This window comes from Muscardinus avellanarius (assembly GCF_963383645.1).
Source record: "Muscardinus avellanarius genome assembly, chromosome: 19".
Classification (NCBI taxonomy): domain Eukaryota; kingdom Metazoa; phylum Chordata; class Mammalia; order Rodentia; family Gliridae; genus Muscardinus; species Muscardinus avellanarius.
Window position 1 is genome coordinate 40,937,235 of NC_137805.1, and position 20,769 is coordinate 40,958,003.

The following is a 20,769-nucleotide window of genomic DNA, read 5'->3' on the forward strand; positions in this document are numbered from 1 at the left end:
GCTGCAAGCTGTCTGAATAACGTGGCACGTGCAGACGTACGCATGTGTGTTTCTACGCCTATGATAATGTGTGCGCTCATTTCTGTTTCGACAATGCGGGTTTTGTTTGTATTTGTTTCCGTGTGTGTGTGTGTGTGTGTGTGTGTGTGTGTGTGTGTGTGTGTGCGTGTGCGTGTGCGTGCGCGTGCACATGCATGCGTGCTTGCCTGTGTCTTGGTGTACATGAGGATTATAGGTCGACACTTGAGGACTGACAGAGCTTCTCTCTGGGTTGTAGATTCTGGCCTTCCTTCCTTCCCTCCTTCCTATTAGTCCGATTCCTCTGTCCCTCTGTAGTTTATAAATTTTCTTTTTTACATCAAATGTGTTTTAGACCAACAGTAAGCAAGGAAGCAGGTCCCCGCGTGCGAGGGAGTGCTGCGGGCTCCAGCAGGTGGGGGTGGGGGAGGGGCTGGAGGTCAGGGATCGAGCTGGGGAGGAAGGGGCGGGGCGGAACGGTGAGGACGGCTGGGCGGGGACAAGCTTGGCGTGTTTGAGGAAGACGGAGGCCTTGGTGTCCGGGCGAGTGGGGGGAAAGTGCCTTGAAATGAGACTCCATCCTTCTGTCCATCTTCCATCATGTATTCATCTACTTCTCCATCCATCCATTATCTACTCATCCACTCATCCATGTGTCCACCCATCATCCTGCCATCCAGCCTTCACCCACGCATCTGTCTATTCTTCCATCCATCCGTCTGCTCCTCCAACATCCATCCTCCCATCCACCCATCCACACACTTACCATCCATTCTTCTCTACACCCACCCTTCCTTCTTTCCGTTCATCCATCTGACCATCCATCTATCCAACAAATATTTACTGAGCACCTACTATGTGCCAAGCATGGTTTCAGGTGCTGCAATACAGTGGTGAAGGCAGTACCAGCCCCTTCTCCCTCATAAGTGTGTGTGTGTGTGTGTGTGTGTGTGTGTGTGTGTGTGTGTGTGTAATCAGTGCTGCTGAAGAAAAGTAAAGCAGGTAGCCAGGAGTGGTGGCGCGTGCTTGTAGGCCCAGTACTTGGGAGGCTGAGACAGGAGGACTGCGGCCAGCCTCAGCAACTCAGGGAGACCCAGTTTCCAAATAAAATAATAAAATAGATCTGAGGTAGAATGTGCCTGGGTTTCATCCCTAGTACCACCAAAAAAAAAAAAAAAAAGTAAAGCAGAGTGTGTGGGAAGTAGAGGGCGCTGCTTGGTGGGGCGTGGGGCGTGGGGAGCTGTCTCTGGGGAGGGTCTATTTGAGCAGAGACAGGAATGAGCAGAGGAGAGGCGCATGGGCGTGGGCATCTGGGGCGGGTGCCCCCAGCAGAGGGTCCAGCGGGGCCCAGGCCCTGTCTCCGGGAGAGCAGAGGGCCAGTGGGGCAGACAGGAATGGGTGAGCCCTTGGTTCCCAGGATGCAGGGAGCCCCTGGGTCCCAGGTGGAGGTGTGACTCTCACCTTCAGCTGCCCGTCCAGGCTCTCAGCTGTGACTGTCGGAGGCGCCACCAGGTGATAGTCGATCCCGGCCACAGCATCTATTTTGGCTGTCACTAGAAACAAAGAGGATGGGGCGTGAGCGGGCTCAACAAAGAGGATGGGGCGTGAGCGACCCCTACACATGGATGAGGAAAGACGTGCCAGCCACGCTCTCCTCCTCCAGGGAGGCCTCCCTGAGCTTCCCTTCAAGGAAATGAAGCTGCACTCAGCACTCACAGACACCTCACACCCTTCCTCCAGCAGCCCCATGGTTAGGGTCCCCAAGACTCCCCAGGCTGGAGGGGACAGAGGGAGCTGGCTCTGTGTGACTTTGGACGAGTTCTGGCACTTCTCCGGGCCATCGCTGTCATTTGTAAAGTGGGGGATGGTCTACGACCATACCACCCTGAACACTCAAGATCTCGTCTGTAAAGTGGGGGTGTATCCACAGCCTCACAGGTGCTGAAAACTGGATGGGCAGGTGTAGCTGTGCACCCTGTTGGCGCCCAGGCACAACTCTAGGAGGCCGTCGTCAGCAAGGACGGCATCCCAGGCCAGGCCGTGCTGTCTCCCATCGACAGCGCCTCGGTTTCCCAGCTGACGTCACTGAGAACAAGAATCAGCCCCTCTCTCTGCTCTTTCTGCCAAGACAGGAGAAACTGAGGCTCAGAAATCCAAGGTGTCCAGGACCACACAGCAGTGCGTGAAGAAGCTGGGACTCTAGCCCAAACCTCGTTCCTGCCGCTGAGCCCAGACCCGGGGCCGGCAAGTGCCTGGAACCTGCAGGCTGGGCTCCCCGCCTCGGGGAAGAAGACATTGTAAATGAGCCCGCACTGGGAGGCCGCCCTCGGAGCAGTTTGCAGTTTAGAAAACCAGACAGGTTGGGATCCTGCTTCTACCCTTAATAGCTCTGGGCCCTCAACCAAGTCTCTGCTCCCCTCTGAGATTCCCCTTCCCAGAGACTCCGCTCTCAGTTTCCTCATTTTTGCAGCAGGAAGAATAGTGCCTGTCCCAGTGGGGTGCTGGAAGGCTGAGGCGACCATTTCCCAGGTGCATGCAGCTCGGTGGGTGAGCCCGGCCAGATGGGGTCCAGCTGTTGCTCTCTGGGGTCACCACGTGCCCATGGACAGAGCACAGTTCCCATTTTAAGGATGTGGGAAGTGGAGTCTAGAAGGAGTGATGTCGGGCCTGTCCTGTGACTCTGGCCTCAAAGAGCCATAGCATCTGTGTCTATCCCCTGCCGGGCTGGGGGACCAGCGGGTGTGAGCAGGGCTGGGATTTCCATCTCATCTCTGCACCTGCAGCTGGGGCGCAGCCCACTGCCAGCTGCCACTTGCCCCTTCCCATGGAAGTCCAGGCCCGCCACACCCTTCCCACCCTCCCTGCCCTTCGGCACCGGCCTCGCCCACCTGGTAAGGTCCGGATGTACGGCTGCAGCCTGGAGGACACAGAGTCGCTCAGCACCTTGCAGATCTAGGAGAAGCCAAGAGGGACCCTCAGAGAAAACGTTCTGAGGACACAGTGGTCCAGGAAGGCTATAGAAAAGATATCCGAGGCCAGGTAACTCATGAGAGTGATGTCGCTCACAGTCCGAGGGCAGCGCCGGCATCTGGAGCCGGCCTTCTTGCTTCGCGAGAACGTGGCGGAGGGCATCACAGCAAGCAGGCTAGCTCGGGTCTCCCACCTCTTGGCACTTGGAAACTCGCTAGTGCTACCATGTGGTGGGGGCTCGCTCTTAGGACTTCCTCTAACCCTAATTACCTCCCAAAGGCCCTGCCTCTAAGCACCGTCAACATGAACAGGGGGATTAAATTTCCAATACGTGAATTTGGGCACATTCAAAGCTTAGAACATTATATATATATATATATATATATATATATATATATATATATATATATATATATATATGATTTTGAAACAAGGTCTCAATTGCAGAGAGCCTCACCTGGTAGTTGAGGCTGGCCAGGAAATGCGATTCTCCTGAGTAAGCCTCCCAAGTATTGGGATTACAAGCATGTACCACCATCCCCAGCTTCCTCGAATGTTTTCTTGAAAATTATGTTACTTTTCTCTTTGACAACCAGGAAGCTCCCAGCCTTAATTTTTTTTTTTTTTTAATTTTTGAAACAAGGTCTTGCTAAGTTGCTCAGCGTCTCACTAAACTGCTGGGGCTGACTTTGAACCTGCAATCCTCTTGCTCAGCCTCCCAAGCACTGGGCTGGTAAGTGTGCACCACTGCATCCAGCTTCTGCATTTGGCTTCTTTCTGGTGTAGAACTTCCCTGGTGGCTGTTTATGTTTTTTGTTATAATGTGAGGCTTTCGTCTCTGGTTGTTTGGTTTTTCTATTATTGACCTGTATGTATATAACGTATGCATATATATTAATGCAATATTAACATACATTAGTATATATTAATATATATGCAAATGTAACAGAGCTCTTTTAAAATTAAAAGATTCAGGTTGTTTTTACCCCAACTTCATGGTAACAGTTATTTTTCTAGCTGGGTATGGTGGCACCCATCTACAATCCTAGTATTTGGGAGATCGAAACAGAAGCATTCTACCTCCAAGATACACTCCCAGCCCTTTTAATTATTTTTTTGGTAACAGGGTCTCGCTAAATTGCTGAGGCTGGCCACAAACCTGTGATTCTCCTCTCTCAGCCTTCCAGGTATAGGCCAGTGCCACCAACCTGGCTCTCTGCCTTCATTTGGGATCCGTCTCTTTTATTACCTTAAACTTGGGGTTGAGTGCCAGCTCAGCTCTGCACGTAGGCATATTAATCATTTAAGGCGTTTCCATCTAAATACACGCACCCAGTGCATGGTGGCGCACGCTTGTCATCCCCTCGCTTGGGAGGCTGAGACAGGAGGATCGCACGGGTTCGAAGCCAGCCTCAGCTACTTAGTGAGGCTCTCAGCAATTTAGTGAGATCCTGTTTCCAAATTAAATATAAAATAGGTCTGGGGGTATAGCCCAGAGGTAGAAAGCCTCTGGGTTCCACCCCCAGTAACACCAAAATAAATAAATAAATAAATAAATAAATAAATAAATAAATAAATAAACAAACAAAAACTAGTCACCCAAGATCCATTAGCCCCACGACTTCCTGACCCATCCTGTCCTCCTTCAAGGCAGGCAAGATTGCAGGCTCCTGTTTGAGAGCCCTGGAGCGGTGCCTAGCGGCCATGCCCTGGCCTTCTGAAAGCAGAGCCTTGCAGAGAGAGCACCTCCAGGGCAGGGGCACCTGTCTTGTTGGAAATTGACTTGGTCCTTTCCAAGGTCCCAGGTCTGACGTAAAGGTCCTGAGCAGCAGGTGGGAATCACCCTTCGAGGCTGGAAAACGGCTCCAGGCTCCCGCAGAACCAGAGCCAGAGATGAGGCGCCGGACCACTCGGCTTGCCTGAGACTGCTCCTCCGTGCCCGCCTCTCCCCCAGCCCCAATCCTTCCTCTGTTCAAGCTCAGAGCTCCTGTCTGTGGCCCAGGACGGGGCTAAGAGGCTGGGTCTCTGTCTCCCGGTTGGGGCCATCCCTTTGCTGTCCGGTTTGTTGGGCCTGGGAGTCAGGCCTCCGCTAAGGGGAGGTGTGTGGCTCCCACGGCCCCGCCCTGGCCCCTCCTACCTTGCTGCTCATGGTGTCTCGGAGTGACCTCTCGATTTTCTTGTGAAACAGCTGGATCAGCCACCTGGAGGTTGACACGTAGGGCCATGCATGTGGCTTCCCGGTGTCCCTGGGCTGGGTTCAGGAGGCCGCCTCATCTGAGAAGCCACCCTCCATCCCTCCATCCGTCAGTAGGCCTTGGCAGGCTTACCCAGGCTCCAGCTGTGCACACCCCATGGGAATCTCTCCTGCTGTCTGTACTGACCTGCCTATGGGGTCCCCGTCTCCTTCCCCACCTCTCCCCTACCTCTCGGCTACACCAGCCACGCGGGGCTGCCATATCCTCTGCGACCCGTCCTTCCTCCCACCCCAGGGCCCATGCACATACTGTTCCCTCTGCTTAAAACACTCCCTGTCCCCAGCAAGGACCTAATCAGCTCCCACTTAATTCTTTTCATCTCAATTCAAATGACATTTCATCCAGGAAGTACGGGCCAGCCCCCGGGCTGCGTCCCATCCGCCTGTTCTAATTGTTCACAGCACTTTGTACGTCTTTTTCTCAGTTTGGTTTTCTTTTGTAAGTAGAGGTGTGCCCTGCATGAATGCAATGATGTTATTAGTGTCCGTCTCCTCCACCATCTCCTCCACTGGGCTGGGAACTTGGGAGCAGGGTCATGTGGCAGACAGCCTGGGGCAGACAGTGCTGAGCTCAGCACTCGCTGGCTCTGGAAACGGGTTACTTCCTACCCTCTCCTGTCTTGCTTCTCTCCCCTGAAAACGGGGTAACACTAGACCAACTTCAATCCATGGTGTGGATTGAATGAGATTATATCTCTGCTAAAACGGTGCCTGCACACAGTAGGCCTTCAACCAATGCTACCTCTTCCCAAGTGTTTAGGGGACACCGCTGCTTCCTGAGCATGCTGCGTGGCCGACACGCGCTGGACACTTGTGGAGTGGACGGATGCGTGCCTGCCTACGGCTTTGGGGGTGAAGATCGTGTAATTGAGCACAGATTTAAAGGACTTAGCATGAGCCTAGGGCACAGTGGGTGCTCAGTGCTGAGTGAGGAGGGGATGAGCACTTATGCCCCACACAGGGACAGTCGCTGCACCCATGGGCCCCGGGGTCCTTCCCCGCCTACATCTCTAGATAAGGTCTGGCCTGGAGGGAGCAGTCCAGGGCACTTCCTAAATACAGGGATGACCAGGCAGCTCCCCAGGAAGCCCCTTGGCCCCGCCCAGGCGCACCTACCCCAGTTTGCTGTCCGAGATGTGCACGCGGACCCTGTTGATGTGGTTGCTGCAGCTGGTGCAGGCGACGGTGATGCGGCCCGAGGTGGGGTCTCTGCCCAGCTTCAGCTTGGCCGAAATGGAGGCGCCCTCGATGCTCAGGTCAAAGGTGCCACTGCCCTTGCTGGAGGAGAGCCGAGGGAGTGAGGGAGAGCCGGCCCTTCCTTCCCGCTGCGCTCACACGAACACCAGCACTGGGAGGTGGGCTGTGCTCGTACCCCCATCCAGGGGGCAGGGAGGGCACAGAGAGAAGAGGCCGCTGGCCAAGGTCACACAGCACTGGGGGGTGGAGTCGGGATTCCAACCTGAAGTCTGGACCCTGCCTGGCCGCGGTCCTTGTTGTATGGCTTTGGACGTGTCTCTTAACCTGTCTGAGTTTCTGTTTCCTCACTCAGACCCTGGTTCAGCAGAGTGCATATTTCATTTTGGTTCGGTTTGGTACTGGAAGTTAAACCCAGAGGCATTCTACCTCCAAGCTCTACCCTGAATCCTTCATGAATGTTTATTTTGACCCAGGGTCTCCCGAGGTTGCTGAGAGTCTTATTAAACTGCTAAGGCTGATTTTGAGCCTGAGATCCTCCTGTCTCAGCCTCCCAAATACTGGGACAACAGGCATGTGCCGCCACACCTGGCTTGTTTCTCAGTTTTGCCACTAAAAACCTGAATGTTTGGAGCTGGTGACTTGAAGCAATCACTGCCCCATTCATTTAATGAATGAGGTTACTAGCTCCTTCCTCAGAAACGAAATGAGTGGGATAAGACAAGGGTTATGGATGAAAGTTGTTAGCTCTTCAATAGCATAATGAAGTGTCGTTCTTATTTTGCTCATAAGTGAAACGATCGCTGTAACAGAGCCCAGGTGGAGGGAGGGGCGGTTCCCACTGTGGGAGGGGCAGACACGACCCTCCGCCGCACATGTGGCTTCTGCTGCATCTCCTTCCCAGACTCCCCACGAAGGCGACGTTCTCAAAGCGAAGCTCAGTCTGGCCGTGATTACTAGTCGGCAGGGGACTCCGGGGTGGACCCAACGTTCACACTCAGAGCTGCAGTCTGCGGATTTGCCCCAGTTAGTCAGCCCTGTCTGGACCCACACTCTTGACTTTGCCTATTCTGGGGTGTTGGGAGGGGCGCTTGACTTTGTCTTGGCCACGTGACATGATTGGCCAATGGTCAAATGGAGAGCAGAAGCGACCGAGGGCCATGTCTGAGGCCAGGCCTTCAGAACACCTGTGTGTTTCTGCTTTCTCTTTTTGCATCTTTGTGCCATTAAGAATCTACACTGGGTTACCATAGGTCCAAGGAGAAAGAGCTACACCTCCTCAGCTAGGCTCAACCTAGATCAGTCAAACGCCAGTTAATAGGCAGATAAGAGGCTAGCATGATTGCTGTTTCAAGCCTCTGAGCTTGGGATGTTTTGTTACACAGCAACAGCTAGCTAACAGAGGGAATTAATGAAAGGCCCTGCTTAGCTTTCCACTCTGGACATGTGGACCAACTCAATCTTGCCATGTCCTATGTTGAAATGTGGACAGGTGTTCAGCTTTTCACTGAGGGTTATGTTGAATATTCTTACGTGAAAACTTCCCCTGGGAACCCTGCAGGGACAAGTCAAAAACTGGCCAGGAATGGTGGTACATCCCAGTACTTGGGAGGCTGAAACAGGAGGATCACAGGTTCTCAACCAGCCTCAGAAACTTAGCAAGGCCCTCTGCAACTTGGGGAGACCCTGTTTCAAAACAGGGTTGGGAGCCAGGCTTGGTGGCCCACACCTGTGATCCTAGTACTTGGGAGGCTGAGACAGGAGAATCGCAGGTTCGAGGACAGCCTTAGTAAGTAGTGAGATTCTCATCAACCTGGTGAGACCCTGTTTCCAAATAAGAAATAAAGTCGTGCTGGGGGGTGTAGAAAAAAAGTAGAATGCCTCTGGGTTTAATCCTTAGTAACGCACACACATACACAAACGCGCACGCGTACACACACACACACACACACACACACACACACACACACACACAGAATGCCCCTGAGTTCAATTACCAGCACCATACACACAAAAAGAAAAAAAATAATCGTGCATTCAGACACCCTGGCCTTGATCCCTTCCAAGGACCCCAGGAGTCCACCCAACAAACCCCAAGTGTGGAGACGCACAGGATGTTCTTCTTCGCCTTCCATTTCCCACGGATCCTCATGTTGATGTCGCTGACGGAAAGACTCGGGCCCACGCCGGGCAACAGGCTTATCTGGGGGTTGGGAAGCTGGAATCTGAACATGGCTATGCTGCAAAGGACAAAAGTCGGGTGAGCTTCCTGGGTGCTCACTGCTTAGGTCCTTCACCCCACCCATTCAGGAGGGGGCTGAGAACAGCTCCAGCAAACACGCAGGCACCGAGGTGGCTGGGGCTCCGCGACAGACAAACCTACGTGCAAACCCCACTCCACAGGTATGCTTGTGTTACCCTGGACACATTACTAGTGACTCAGTGTCCTCATTTGCAAAATGGGCATAGTCACCTTTATCTTGCAGCTGTGGGTCAATCAGTGCAGATAACAAGTATTGTCACTTCACAAAGCTGGAGCCTCTTTTACTATTGTAGCCCAGAGCCCACTGTGTCAGACACATAGTAGGTGCTCAAAATACCTGCCGGCTGGGCATGGTGACACACACCTGTAATCCCAGCCCTTGGGAGGCTGAGACAGGAGGATCGAAGGTTCGAGGACAGCCTCAGCAAGTAGTGAGATTCTCTGCAGCCGAGCAAGACCCTACTTAAAAAATAAAAAATAGAAAGGGCTGGGGGGGCAGCCTAGATAGAATGTTTCTGGGTTCAATCCTCAGTACCACCCCCCAAATAAAAAACAAAAATAGATAAAAAGCCTGCTGGATGAAGGGGATGCTCATAATCTGTAGAATACTTTTATGTTTTTCTGCTCAGCACCCACACTCTCTTCTTTCTTTCTTTCTTTCTTTCTTTCTTTCTTTCTTTCTTTCTTTCTTTCTTTTTGTGGCACTCAGAATTGAACCCCAAAGGCATTCTACCTCTGAATTAAAACTCCAGGCCAATTACATATATATATATATATTGGAAACAGGGTCTCACTAAGTTGCTGAGGCTGGCTTTGAACCTGTGACCGTCTCAGCCTCCCAGGTACTGGGATCACAGGCATGCTCCGGCTTCCACACTCCCTTCTTGTGATAACAGAACTGGCCTATTCTGGGGGCAGCCCAGCCCCACTTCTGTTCATGACTATCCAAACACGGTTGACCTTACTTCCATCTTCCAGAGGAGGAGCCTGAGACTTAGCCTTAGCCAATCAGTGTAGTCTTTTCCCTCCAGGGCCACAGCGATTGGTTCAGGGGTGCGTATAGAACCTAAGGTGGACCAATCAGAGCAAATCTCGGGTTTTTTGCTTGAGTTATAGGGAGAAGGAGGTCTTCTTCAATCCAAGCTAGAATTGCCGCCAGCCACTTCATCTCTGGAAGGGGCACTGCTCAGGAACTGGGCCTCTCGGAGGAGTGATGCTGACGGCTGGCAAGAGAGACGTAGCCTCCGGTGGCCTGTGAGCCTGGCTCAAGCTGAACCTGAAGCCCGCGACTCCGAGGTCTTTTTAGTCACGTGATCCAGTTACTTCTGACTTAGGCCATTTAGAATTAGGTTTCCTGTCTTTGAACCTTCTGCCAAATCCTAACCGATCCATGGAGCTGACCCAGAACTTTGGGGTTCACCCCATCTGCCCGGGCAGAGCAATGTGTGGCCTGGCCAGGCTCAGCGTAGGGAATGGCGTCCCTGGGGTGGTGTGGACACTGGCTTGGGGAGCCCAAGGTGCCTGTGGCTTAGTGGCTCTGGGACTGTAGGTCTGGCGGCCCTCACGGGAGCGGAGGCGGAGCTGTTACAGACCTCACCTGTGGAAGCTGTAGTGCCCCTTTCCCAGATGCTTGACTTTGAAGCTTCCGGAGTAGTCGGGAATGTGGATCACCTCCAGCTCCTTCTGCAGCAGGACCACGAACTGCTGGCAGGCTGTGGGGAGGAGCAAGGCAGACAGTCACAGGGGGCCGTGAGCGGGCTCAGGCCCCTCGCGCCAGGCAGGACCGCCAGGCCCAAAGCAGGGCTCCGTGGCGGGGTTCTCCAAGGGGCTGGAGAGTAAATCTTTTCAGCTTCTCGGTTCACACTGTCCCTGTTACAGTGATGTCACTCCGCTGTCACTGAGCAAAGGCAGTCACAGGTGACCTGCAGGTGCGCTGAGGCGGCCGTGTTCCAGAATTTTAGTTATGGACACGGGAATGTGTATTTCCTCTCGTTTTCATATATTGTGAGCTATTATTCTTCTTTTGAGCTTTTCAACCATTTAAAAACATAAAAACTTCAGCTAAGCGTGATGCCACACGCTTGCAATCCCAGCATTTGGGAGGCTGATATAGGAGGATCGTGGTTCACGGATAGCCTCAGTTACCTAGTGGGGCCCTTTGCAACTCAGTGAGACCCTGTTTCAAAATAAAGACAAAAAATAGGGCTGGGAGTCGGGCGTGGTGGCGCACGCTTGTAATCCCAGCATTCGGGAACCTGAGACCGGAGGATCGCAGTTCATGTCCAGCCTCAGCTACTCAGTGAGGCCTCTGCAACTTAATGAGACCCTGTTTTATTTATTTATTTATTTATTTATTTATTTATTTATTTATTTATTTATTTATTTATTTATTTTGGTGGTACTGGGGTTCCTGGAAGCCCTTCTACCTCCAGGCTACACTCCCAGGCCTATTTTTTATTTTTGGAAACAGGGTCTCTTAAGCCAGCGCACGTGGCTGGCTTCGAACCTGCGCGATCCTCCTGTTTCTGCCTCCCAAGCGCGGGGATTACAAGCGTGCGCCACCATGCCCAGCTTGAGACCCTGTTTTAAAATAAATAAAAGAAACAGGGCAGGGGTGTAGCTCAGAGGTCAAATGCCCCTGGGTCCCATCCCTAGACAAAAAAAGAGCTGGGGGTGTAGCTTGGAGGTACAATTGCCCTAGGCCCTATCCCCAGTACCACAAAAATAATACTAATAAAATAAAAACATAAAAACTTCAATTCCTAAAAAAAGGAGAAACCCCAGGGGAGCAATTGAGGGGGCTTGTGAGAGGGAGTGGGTGGAGGTACACTTAATTAAGGAGATACTTCAAAAGCAGACAGTACATATATGAAATTATCAGTGCCAATCTCAATACCATGTGCGGGAAGGGGAGGGCGTGGGCCGAGATGGGGGTCTCACCGAGTGCTGCCTGCAAGTATGTCTCTGCCGCTCTGAACTTCATTATGATGTGAGGCTATAATGCACCAATAAAAGTATATTTTATTTTATTTCATTTTATTTTAATTAATTTATTTTTTAAATTGGTGCATTGTAGTCATATATCAATCACATTGGAGTACAAGACTTGAGAGGATATAAAAGCACACATCATCCAATTAGCCCTCCTCCAGCCCCCATCCCATTCCCTCCCCCTCCCTCCATCCCACACTTCTTTGGTGATTTACTTTGATACATTTGTTTATGTACCTCCTGCGTTTTAAAGAGGCTCCGTCCTCCAGTATTACATACCCTCTGATTGGTCACATTAGTTGCTTCACTATAGGGCCCTTTCTATAGCTCAACCTCTTCCTGTTGCCCTTTTCCTCCTAGTTATTGCTGATTAAGAGAAGCGTCTGATTTATATTTTCTGCGATATTTCTCTGTGCATGCTGCGTTGCAAGTACCAATCCCACTCTTGATGGTCCCAGTAGTGGTCTGGCTACTCAGTGGATTGATCCAGACCTCGCTGGCTCAAGCAGCGGCCTTGCCTCATGGGAGGCCCCAGTTCTGGTCTCGCTGGCCCCTGAACCGGTCTAACCCCTAAGCTGGCTTTGGTCCCGGCCTTGGAGGCCGCAGGAGTGAACTTGCCTCACGCCAGGCTCCGATGCTGGCCATTGGCCCCTGCACTGGTCTAACCCCTTGGCAGGATTCCAATCCCGGCCTCGGAGGCCCCAGCACCGGCCAATAAAAGTATATTTAAAAAACCCTTAGTAATCCCAGTATTTGGGAGGCTGAGACCGGAGTATCGTGGTCCGCGGACAGCCTCAGCTACTCTGAGGCCCTCTGCAACTTAATGAGACCCTGTTTCAAAATAAAGAATAAAAAATAGGGGGTATAGCTCGGAGGTCATATGCCCCTGTGTTCCATCTCTAGATCTGCAAAAATTAAAAATTAAAAAAATTAAAATCCTAAACATCTTTCTTAGCCCCTAGGCCATCAGAAAGATGTAGCAGGCCACATGTAGCCAGGAAGGCATCCTTGGAACATGAGTGCACAAGCTCTCCCCAGCCTTGCCCTGTGCCGGGCCCCACATACTCTGCCTCTGTGCATTTGGACTTTCTGGCCGCAGGACCTTTCCACATGCTCTTCCTTGGCCAGCCTCTGGTCATCACTTCCTGCAGGAACTTTCTCTGACCCGGTAGATGAGCCACACACACACTCCATTATCATTCTCACAGTGCCCTGAACGTCTCCTCTGGAGTCTCTGTTACGGTTTGTAATTATGCATTTATTCGTGTGACTCTGATTAATGTCTCCCTCGCTAGATGTAAGCCCCCTGAGGTTAGTGGCAACGCCGGTTTTATTTATTACTGTGTCATCTACATTTACCACAGTGCCTGGCACTTAATATTTGCTGGATAAATAAATGGATGCCCCAAAGGCAGGAATCTCACCATGCATTACTATGTGGCGAAAAGAATCAAAGAACCAATTAGCAGGCAAACACATTGCCTGAGACTGAGCAGGGAGCGAGGCTCACCACCCGGCTGGTGTCTCCCAAGAGCCAGCCTGGAAATAACAGTAACAACAACAACGATGATAAAATGTATCAAGCACTTACTCTGCCCTCAACACTCCTAGGAAGCGGTCCTGTCCCTATCCCATTTCACAGGTGAGGCTCCAAGGTAAAGTGCTTTGTTCAAGACCACACGGCTGACCAGTGGTAGAGACAGGGTTTGCACTCAGCTCTTCTCATCCCAGAGCCCACACCCCGGTGTAGACCTTCTACGGGCTCAAAAGTAAACAGTGCGGAGGGGAAAGAAAATGGGGGGAGGGGTGGCCAGGACTGTAAGTCTATAGGGGCCAGGCCTTGGAGGGTGGCCGACGCCAGGCCAGAGGGGAGCCACTGAATAGTGTAAGGGGAGGGGGAGCACTGTACAGGGTCAGATTTTCTGCATTTCAGAAATCTCACTCCTGCAGCCACATGAGGCATGAGTAGAGGGGAAACTGAGGCAGGCGCGTCTGAGCCTGAGGACTTTCAAGGTCAGTGCCCCGGGATGAGCCTCTGCGCCTTCCTCCTAGTGCTGTGGGGCCACTGTTTGCACCCCTGGGATTCAGAGATGGGCTGGTTGGAATTCAGGGGTGGGTGCTAGGCCCCTGAGTCCTGTTCTATTGTCCCCCAACTGGGGAGGACCTGCCTTCCCCTGGGTCTGAGTCCCCCACAGCCCTGCAGTTCCTCTCTCTGCCACTGAGAGGCAGCGTTGAGCAGCCCCAGGCTGGGGGCATCAGACAAAACCAGAGCTGCCGCTTCTCAGACCCCCAGGTCTTCATTTTCCTCCCCTGTGAATGTTAGCAGTATGTCCCACCTAGGGTTGAAATGTGGCTAGCCAGGCGTGGTGGCAAACAATTATAATCCCAGCGCTTGGGAAGCTGAGACAGGAGAATCGCACAGGTTCGAAGCCAGCCTCAGCTACTTAGTGAGGCTCTCAGCAACTTAGTGAGACCCTGTTTCCAAATAAAGTATAAAATAGGTCTGGGAGTATAGTATAGCCCGGAGGTGGAAAAGCCACTGGGTTCCACCCCCAGTATCCCCCTCACACACACACGTGGATAAATGAGACCATGTGAGTGAAGCTCAGAGGGCTGGGTCCACGTCAGGCCGGGCAGCGGGGCTGTTCCATTCTCCTCTCTGTCTGGGCTTGGATGAGTGGCCTGGGGGGCCCGCTCTGGGTCACCCAGGGGGTACTGTGCACACCATGGCTGCCAGCCCTGCACTGCAAAGACCACTGAGAAAGGCCCTCCCCACACTCGGTCTCTCCCCACACCAGCATCTTCAGCTGGAAAACTCTATTGGAAAATAGAATTAGGCCTAGAGCCGGGGGCTGGGTGGAGGGAGGGGACCATAAGCACGCTCAAGGTGGAGTCCTCTAGACCAGCGCTCCAGTCCCGCCTCTGCCACCCCCAGCCCTGTGATCATGGGCACCGCACTCCGCCTTAGTTCCTTCATATGGAAAACGAGGGTGAGGGGCCTACCTTGCAGAGCTGTGAACCTGCCACGAACGGGATTCAAAGGGCAGCACACACAGCAGGTGCTTAATAAGTGCCCTTCAGGGAGAGGAGAGGAGGAAGGAAGGCGTCCAATTACCATAGTCCAGGCCCTTCTGGGAGACCCTGATCAGGAAGCCAGGGTTGGTGGCCACTGTGGCTGTGGCTGCGGCGGCCAGCACCAGCAGCGCTGCCCGCTTTGGCATGCGGTCAGGGCCCCTGGCCATGTCCTCCCTCATCCTCCAGGGCTGCCAAAACCTCAAGGCCTTGAAAGAGAACTAGGAACCTATAAAGGAGCCGGCTGGGGAAACGCAAGTCAGTAGAATGTTGAAAGGAGGAAGGAACCCGGTGGGGGTGGAGAGGGAGGAGGCCACCCGGGGACCTGGAGCTCCTCGCCTGCCCTTACTGTGCCTGTGCGGGGACCTATCCCTCACCCTAAACACCCCACCCACCTCTCTGAGTGCCCACCCCAATCCCCATTTACCAGACCGCCTTGGAGCTAGATGGCGGTATATCAGGATTCATTATATTTTTTCTTTCCAGTTTCGATTTCTTTGGTATTTTCAACAGTAAAACATTTAAGAAAACAGAACCTTGGTGTGTGCTAGTGTCCCAAGAGGCAGCGGTGGTCGTGATTAAGCACTCAGAACTTGCAGTGTAGTCTCTTGATGATGGTTTTAAAATCCGAGCTCTTGGGGGAGTGGTGGCGCACGCTTGTGATCCCAGTATTCAGGAGGCTGAGACGGGAGGATCACGGCTCACAGCCAGCCCCAGCTACTTAGTGAGGGGCTCTGCAACTCAGTGAGACCAGGTTTCAAAATAAAGAAAAAAAAAAAAAAATAGGGCAGGGACTGTAGCTTGAAGGTCGAATGCCCCTGGGTTCCATTCCCAGTACCGCAAAAACAGAACAAAACAAAACAAAAATAAAAAGCAAAACCAAACAAAAAACAAAAAAAGTAGAAGCACATTTTAGATTTTAGTGCATTGCCCCCTTTTTTAAAATTCTCTTTTTCTTTATTTCTGCAAGCATGCATAGATAGTCGTGTTTTTCTAACTGGTCAGTTTTGTAAAGTTCCCTTTTATCAAGAAACAATAGGCGGGAAACATTCTCCCACTCCCCCGCCCCGCATGAAATATTTCGTTGATTCCTCGGGCCACAGCTTTCCTAACCAAGCTTTTGTTTTTAGACATTTTTCACCCTTTCCTTTGACAGCTGAGGCTTCTCGAGGGGAAAGTGTCTTCCGGCAGGCAAGCAGCGAGCTGCCTGCGGAGCCAGGATCCAAACCCGGGTCTTCCTGACGCGCCCACACCTGCCTGGGCCCTCCGCGCCGCAGACACCTCCCAGAGCCTCCGGGGTCCGGATGGGGGGGGGGGGCGTCGCCGCTCGGCCCCGCCCCTCCTATTGCCACAGCTTCCGGCTCTGGTGGGCAGGAACCCCGCCGGGCTGCGCGCTCGGTCTCCATGGTGATGAGAGGAGTCCGGGCTGCGGGGAGGCGGCCAGCTTCCCTCCCGCTGAGTCCTCATCAGCCCCCTGGCGCCCAGTCTCCCCAATTCTGATTTTATGAAAGTCTAATGAAGCCTGCTGAGCCTGAGGACGTGAGACCTTCTGAGTTGGGTTTTTTTTTTTTTTTCTTTTGTCGTTTTCTCTTCTCCTGGTTCTAAAAGGATCTCCACTTCCCGCAACAGGAAGAAGCCATTATAAAATGAAGACACTGTCCACGTACAGAGATGCGGCAGGTGTTTTCTATGCGTTACCTCCAAGGCTTAAAACAGCCACCGGGAGGGATGATTATTCTCCCTTTTGGGGAAGAGGAAAGTGAGTTGAGCGCAGTTAAGGCACTGGCAGGACACTCTGCCTTTCAGGGCGAGAAGGCTTTCCCCCTACCGGGGCGGTTGCCAGAGGCACTTGTCACTCTGCCCCTCACTCCGACCCCACCTCACTTCAGGCGACGGGCTCCACAGTCAGGTCTGTGCCCATACAAAGGAGATCGACATTGCCGCACAAACAGGAAGAGAGGTGACTTGTCATTAAATTAGTTTTTGAAAAATAATCTTGCTTGGGAACACCTGCGGCTCCTAACTGCCCTGAGTGACATCCCCGAGTGTCCCCCAGGCCCAGGCAGACGCATCCAAAAGGGTGTCAATTAAAGAGCATTAAGATGAAACCACCTGAGGCTGATTCTGAGGGAGACGGGGGAGAAATATACCCTCATGGAGACCCAGACTCAGGGTTTGGGAGTGAAACACAGCCAGGCATTTTGTACTCTGGTGATAATCTCTCTCTCTCTCTCTCTCTCTCTCTCTCTCTCTCTCTCTCTCTCTCTCATACTGGGCATTGAACCTATTCATTATTTATTATAAAACTGGCCTCTCACTAAGCTGAGCATGGTGGCACACACCTGTAATCCCAGTACTTGGGAGACACACACCTGTAATCCCAGTACAGGAGGATTACAGATTCGCGGCCAGACTCAGCAACTTGTCAGGCCCCCCAAAACTTAGTGAGACCCTGTTTCCAAATAAAAGAATAAAATAGAGCTGGGGGTATAGCTCGAATGTAAAATGCCCCTAGGTTCAACCCTCAGTACCACAAAAATCAGGGTCTCACTAAGTTGCCGAGGCTGTCCTGGAACTTGTGACCCTTTTGTCTCAGCCTCCCAGGTCAGACTGGTACTGCAGACATGTGCCACTAGCCTGTCTTCCAATCATAATTTCTTTTCTTTTCTTTCTTCTTTCTTCTTTCTTTCTTTTTAATTTTGTGTGTGTGTGTGTGTGTGTGTGTGTGTGTGTGTGTGTGTGTGTGGTATTGGGGATTGAACCCATGGTAAATCTACCTCTGAGCTATACCCCCAGCCCTATTTTATTTATTTTATTTCCAAACAAGGTCTTGCTAAGTTAGCTGAGGCTGGCCTGGAGCCTACAATTCTCCTGTCTCAACCTCCCAAGTACTGGGATTGCAAGTGGGCACCGCCATGCAGCCTTCCAATCTTGATGCCCAAGATCTGTAACACTCAAGTCACTTGCTCTTTTCAGAAAGGGTTAAGGGAGGTGCTGAGGGCTTCACAGGCTTTTCCATGAGCAGAGAAGGAGAGTAGATAAGATAGCAAAGACTCACTGCAAGGTGTCAGATAAGGGCCCCAAGGAACCAGCAGATGTCAGCTGGAGGTGTCAGTGTGAGGGGTCCAGTCACCACGCTGAGCTGAAGACCAGGGACAGACAATCAGGGAGATCCATCTCTATGGTGATTTTCTGACAGGTTTGGGTACCACCATATCCAGTCTTGGGGTGCTCCTCCTTTTACAGGTCTCAGGTGAAGGGGTTGCTTCATTCAGTGGTCTGAGTGTTTGTTCAGCTCATGGGCCTGGTTTTTCTGATATTGAGGAGATAGAAAGGAAATAGGCAGATAGGGAAGAGGCCTCGGGAGAAAAAGCTAATTTCCTGAGTTTCCTGAGGGGCGAGGAATATCTGAAATTCCAAAGGCTCAGAGATAAGAAGGACCAGAGCTTCACAAAGCCATTGGTTTACTAATCAACAAACCCAGGAGCCCTCACCGAGCAAGTCTCTCACTTCTGCTGAAAGGAGATTCTTCAAGGACTTGCAAATACCCTATGCAAATTCTGAGAGCTGCTTCCCAGAATTCTCGGAATCCCAAAGTCACCACAACCAAAAGAGGACTCGCAAACGTCGGGCAAAGCCCCTAGCCGGGCAGCAAATCGGGTTTTTCCCTCTCGGGATCCCCTCCCCTTTTAGGGAGCTGTTCTCTCTCTCGCACGTCGTGTTAGCCCTGAGAGAAGGCAGAGTGCAACTGAGGGCATGTGGCCCAGGCAGCTCCTGGGTAGTGACCTGAAGGCCTCTGCTGGACATCAAGGCTGACCAGGGCCCCTAGGGGTGATCTGCACCTCTTTTCTGGCAGATCGCGTGGACTCTGTCAGTTTGCAACTGACAGCACTAGGCTCAGGCTACATCGGGTAGTGACCTAAAGGCAGCTACTGGACACCAGAGACCCGACAGCCCGAGTGGTGTTCTGCTACTTTCCCTATTCCCTTCTGGCAGATCGTATGGACTCTGGAAGAAAGCAAATGAAGGCAATTCGGCTTGGGCTACTCTCAAGTATTGTCCTACAGGCAGCTGCTGGACCCCAGAGTTCCAGCCCCTTTGGGGTGTTCAGCCACCTTTCCCCATTCCCTGCTGCTTCCAATAAACCTTTTACTCCCCTTCCTGAGGTCTGTGGGTGTCATTCTTCGTTCACAGTAGACAAGAACCCTGTACGGAGATGCCGAGTTTCTTCTCAAGAAACTCCGCTTCTTCTATGATGAAACTCCAGGTTTCTTCTCAGGAAGCCCCTCGTTTCATCTTGGGGGGGCTCAGAAGAAACCCCTGTTTCAATATGGGGTTTACTCCACCCACACATCCACTTCCTTCTGATTTAATTAGTAAGTTCACAGGGGGTCGTTGTAACAAGTTTATTTATTTATTGGCCTGTGCCTTATAGTTGTGCTGTGCCAATTGTTACAGTTTGGGGGGAGGGAACTGTTCCCAGGGACCCTTTTAGGTGCCTGGAAACTGTTCCAGTAGCCGCGGGTTCTTGTCCTGAACTAGGTATAGATAAAACACTAGTCCAAACTCTGGTTGAAAGCTTAAATAAGTTTATTATTACAAAGATAGAAATACAGGAGATGGTTTCCAGAGTGGCTGGAAAATAAGTCACGGACAATTCCTAGATACAGAGTATTTTATAATGGGTCTTCTGACCCGACTAGATCTGTCCTTTCTCTGGGGCAGGTCTTTTAATATGGAGATTTCCTCCTGTAGACCTGCACACCATCTCCCGGCACAGACCCCACGCCTTTTGTTACACTCCAAAATGTGTTAAGTTGCTTATTGGCAGTCTGGGATTCTTTTAGAAATGTAAAAAGACCCTAGGCTGTTGGGCTCCTTCTACTCTCTTGCTGATTACCCTTGGTGCCTGGAAATCTGTAGCTAGCCCTTTCCTTGAAGCTTCTGGCGTTTTGGTTGTTTTTTATACTACCGAAGATATATTTTGAAAACTGAAAATATTTCCCAATACTGGTACATTAATACATTTTGACGCCCCTTCCCAATACTGGTACACCAGCGGCGGCCAGTCACTTGTACAAACAAGGTAGAGTCATTCTGCCTCGGCGCTCAGACTCAGAATGGAGTAACTCCTGGCAAGTTTGTAAAGTAAATACTGGTTTCCCAAACTGAGTAGCTCAGGGCTAGACACAGCCTGGAAACTGCTGTTTTATACATTATGAAAGGTCTCAAGAGGGACAACAGCCCACTCTGCACATCAGGGATGCCTTCTCTGCCTTCCCTCCCTCCCTTCTTTGGCATCTGTGTGTGTGTCGTACAGAAACTACAGCCGTTGGGGCACTGGGCCTGGGCCACAGGGTCAGACATTAGTCTTCGTTGGGGGATGAATGCGGGCCAGTTCCACCCCATTCCCACATCTTAGGAAGGGCCACTGCCTTGGCCGTCTTCAGCCTCCTCATCTCTAAGGTGGGGTAGTTATGCAGCCGTAGCGTGTGCGTGGAGGGATCCGCATGGTCAGAGTGATGGCACTCAGCAGCTGAGCCCTGCGGGCGGAGGCTCAGCTTCCTCCTTCCTTCCCACCAGAAGTTCTGTTCTTCCCACAGCCTGGAGCCAAGGGGAAGGAAGCCCCGCCCTCGGTGGCTCAGGCACCTGAACAGGAGCCCTCCCTCCGCTTGCGTTCTGTATTTGCAGTCAACTCTCAGGGGATGAGAAATATTTCCAGAAAGGAAAAAAAAAAATTTCCAGAAAGTTCTGAAAAGCAAAACTAGAATTTTCCTCACACTGAGCGTGTGCCAAGTCCACCGGAGGAAGTGATGCGTAGGCATGGCCCCTGCAGCCCCATTTCGCGACCCCAGCACCTGGCCCCAGCCTCTCTTAGTGCCCCTTTGGAGCACGTTTCCCCTCAGGTCTCCTTGGTGTACTGTCGTTAGGCTTGTGATGGTTTCGGATCTACTGAACATGCACTGACGTTTTTTTCTTGTCCTCATCCCCTCAACAATACTATATA

The 20,769-nt window shown here is 51.9% G+C and overlaps 1 protein-coding gene across 1 annotated transcript in view; it reads right to left on the minus strand.

Moving 5' to 3' along the window:
- BPI (bactericidal permeability increasing protein) overlaps positions 1 to 14,932 on the minus strand; it is a gene marked incomplete at both ends in the record, with an annotated part of 30,818 nt that extends 15,886 nt beyond the window's left edge. Inside the window, 7 exons of the mRNA XM_080716511.1 lie at positions 1,480 to 1,571; positions 2,907 to 2,970; positions 5,126 to 5,189; positions 6,359 to 6,520; positions 8,548 to 8,676; positions 10,297 to 10,411; positions 14,806 to 14,932. Of these exons, the coding sequence (XP_080572637.1) occupies positions 1,480 to 1,571; positions 2,907 to 2,970; positions 5,126 to 5,189; positions 6,359 to 6,520; positions 8,548 to 8,676; positions 10,297 to 10,411; positions 14,806 to 14,932 (753 nt within the window). The remainder of the gene's footprint in view (positions 1 to 1,479; positions 1,572 to 2,906; positions 2,971 to 5,125; positions 5,190 to 6,358; positions 6,521 to 8,547; positions 8,677 to 10,296; positions 10,412 to 14,805) is intronic.
- Between the last annotated feature and the right edge of the window lie 5,837 nt (positions 14,933 to 20,769).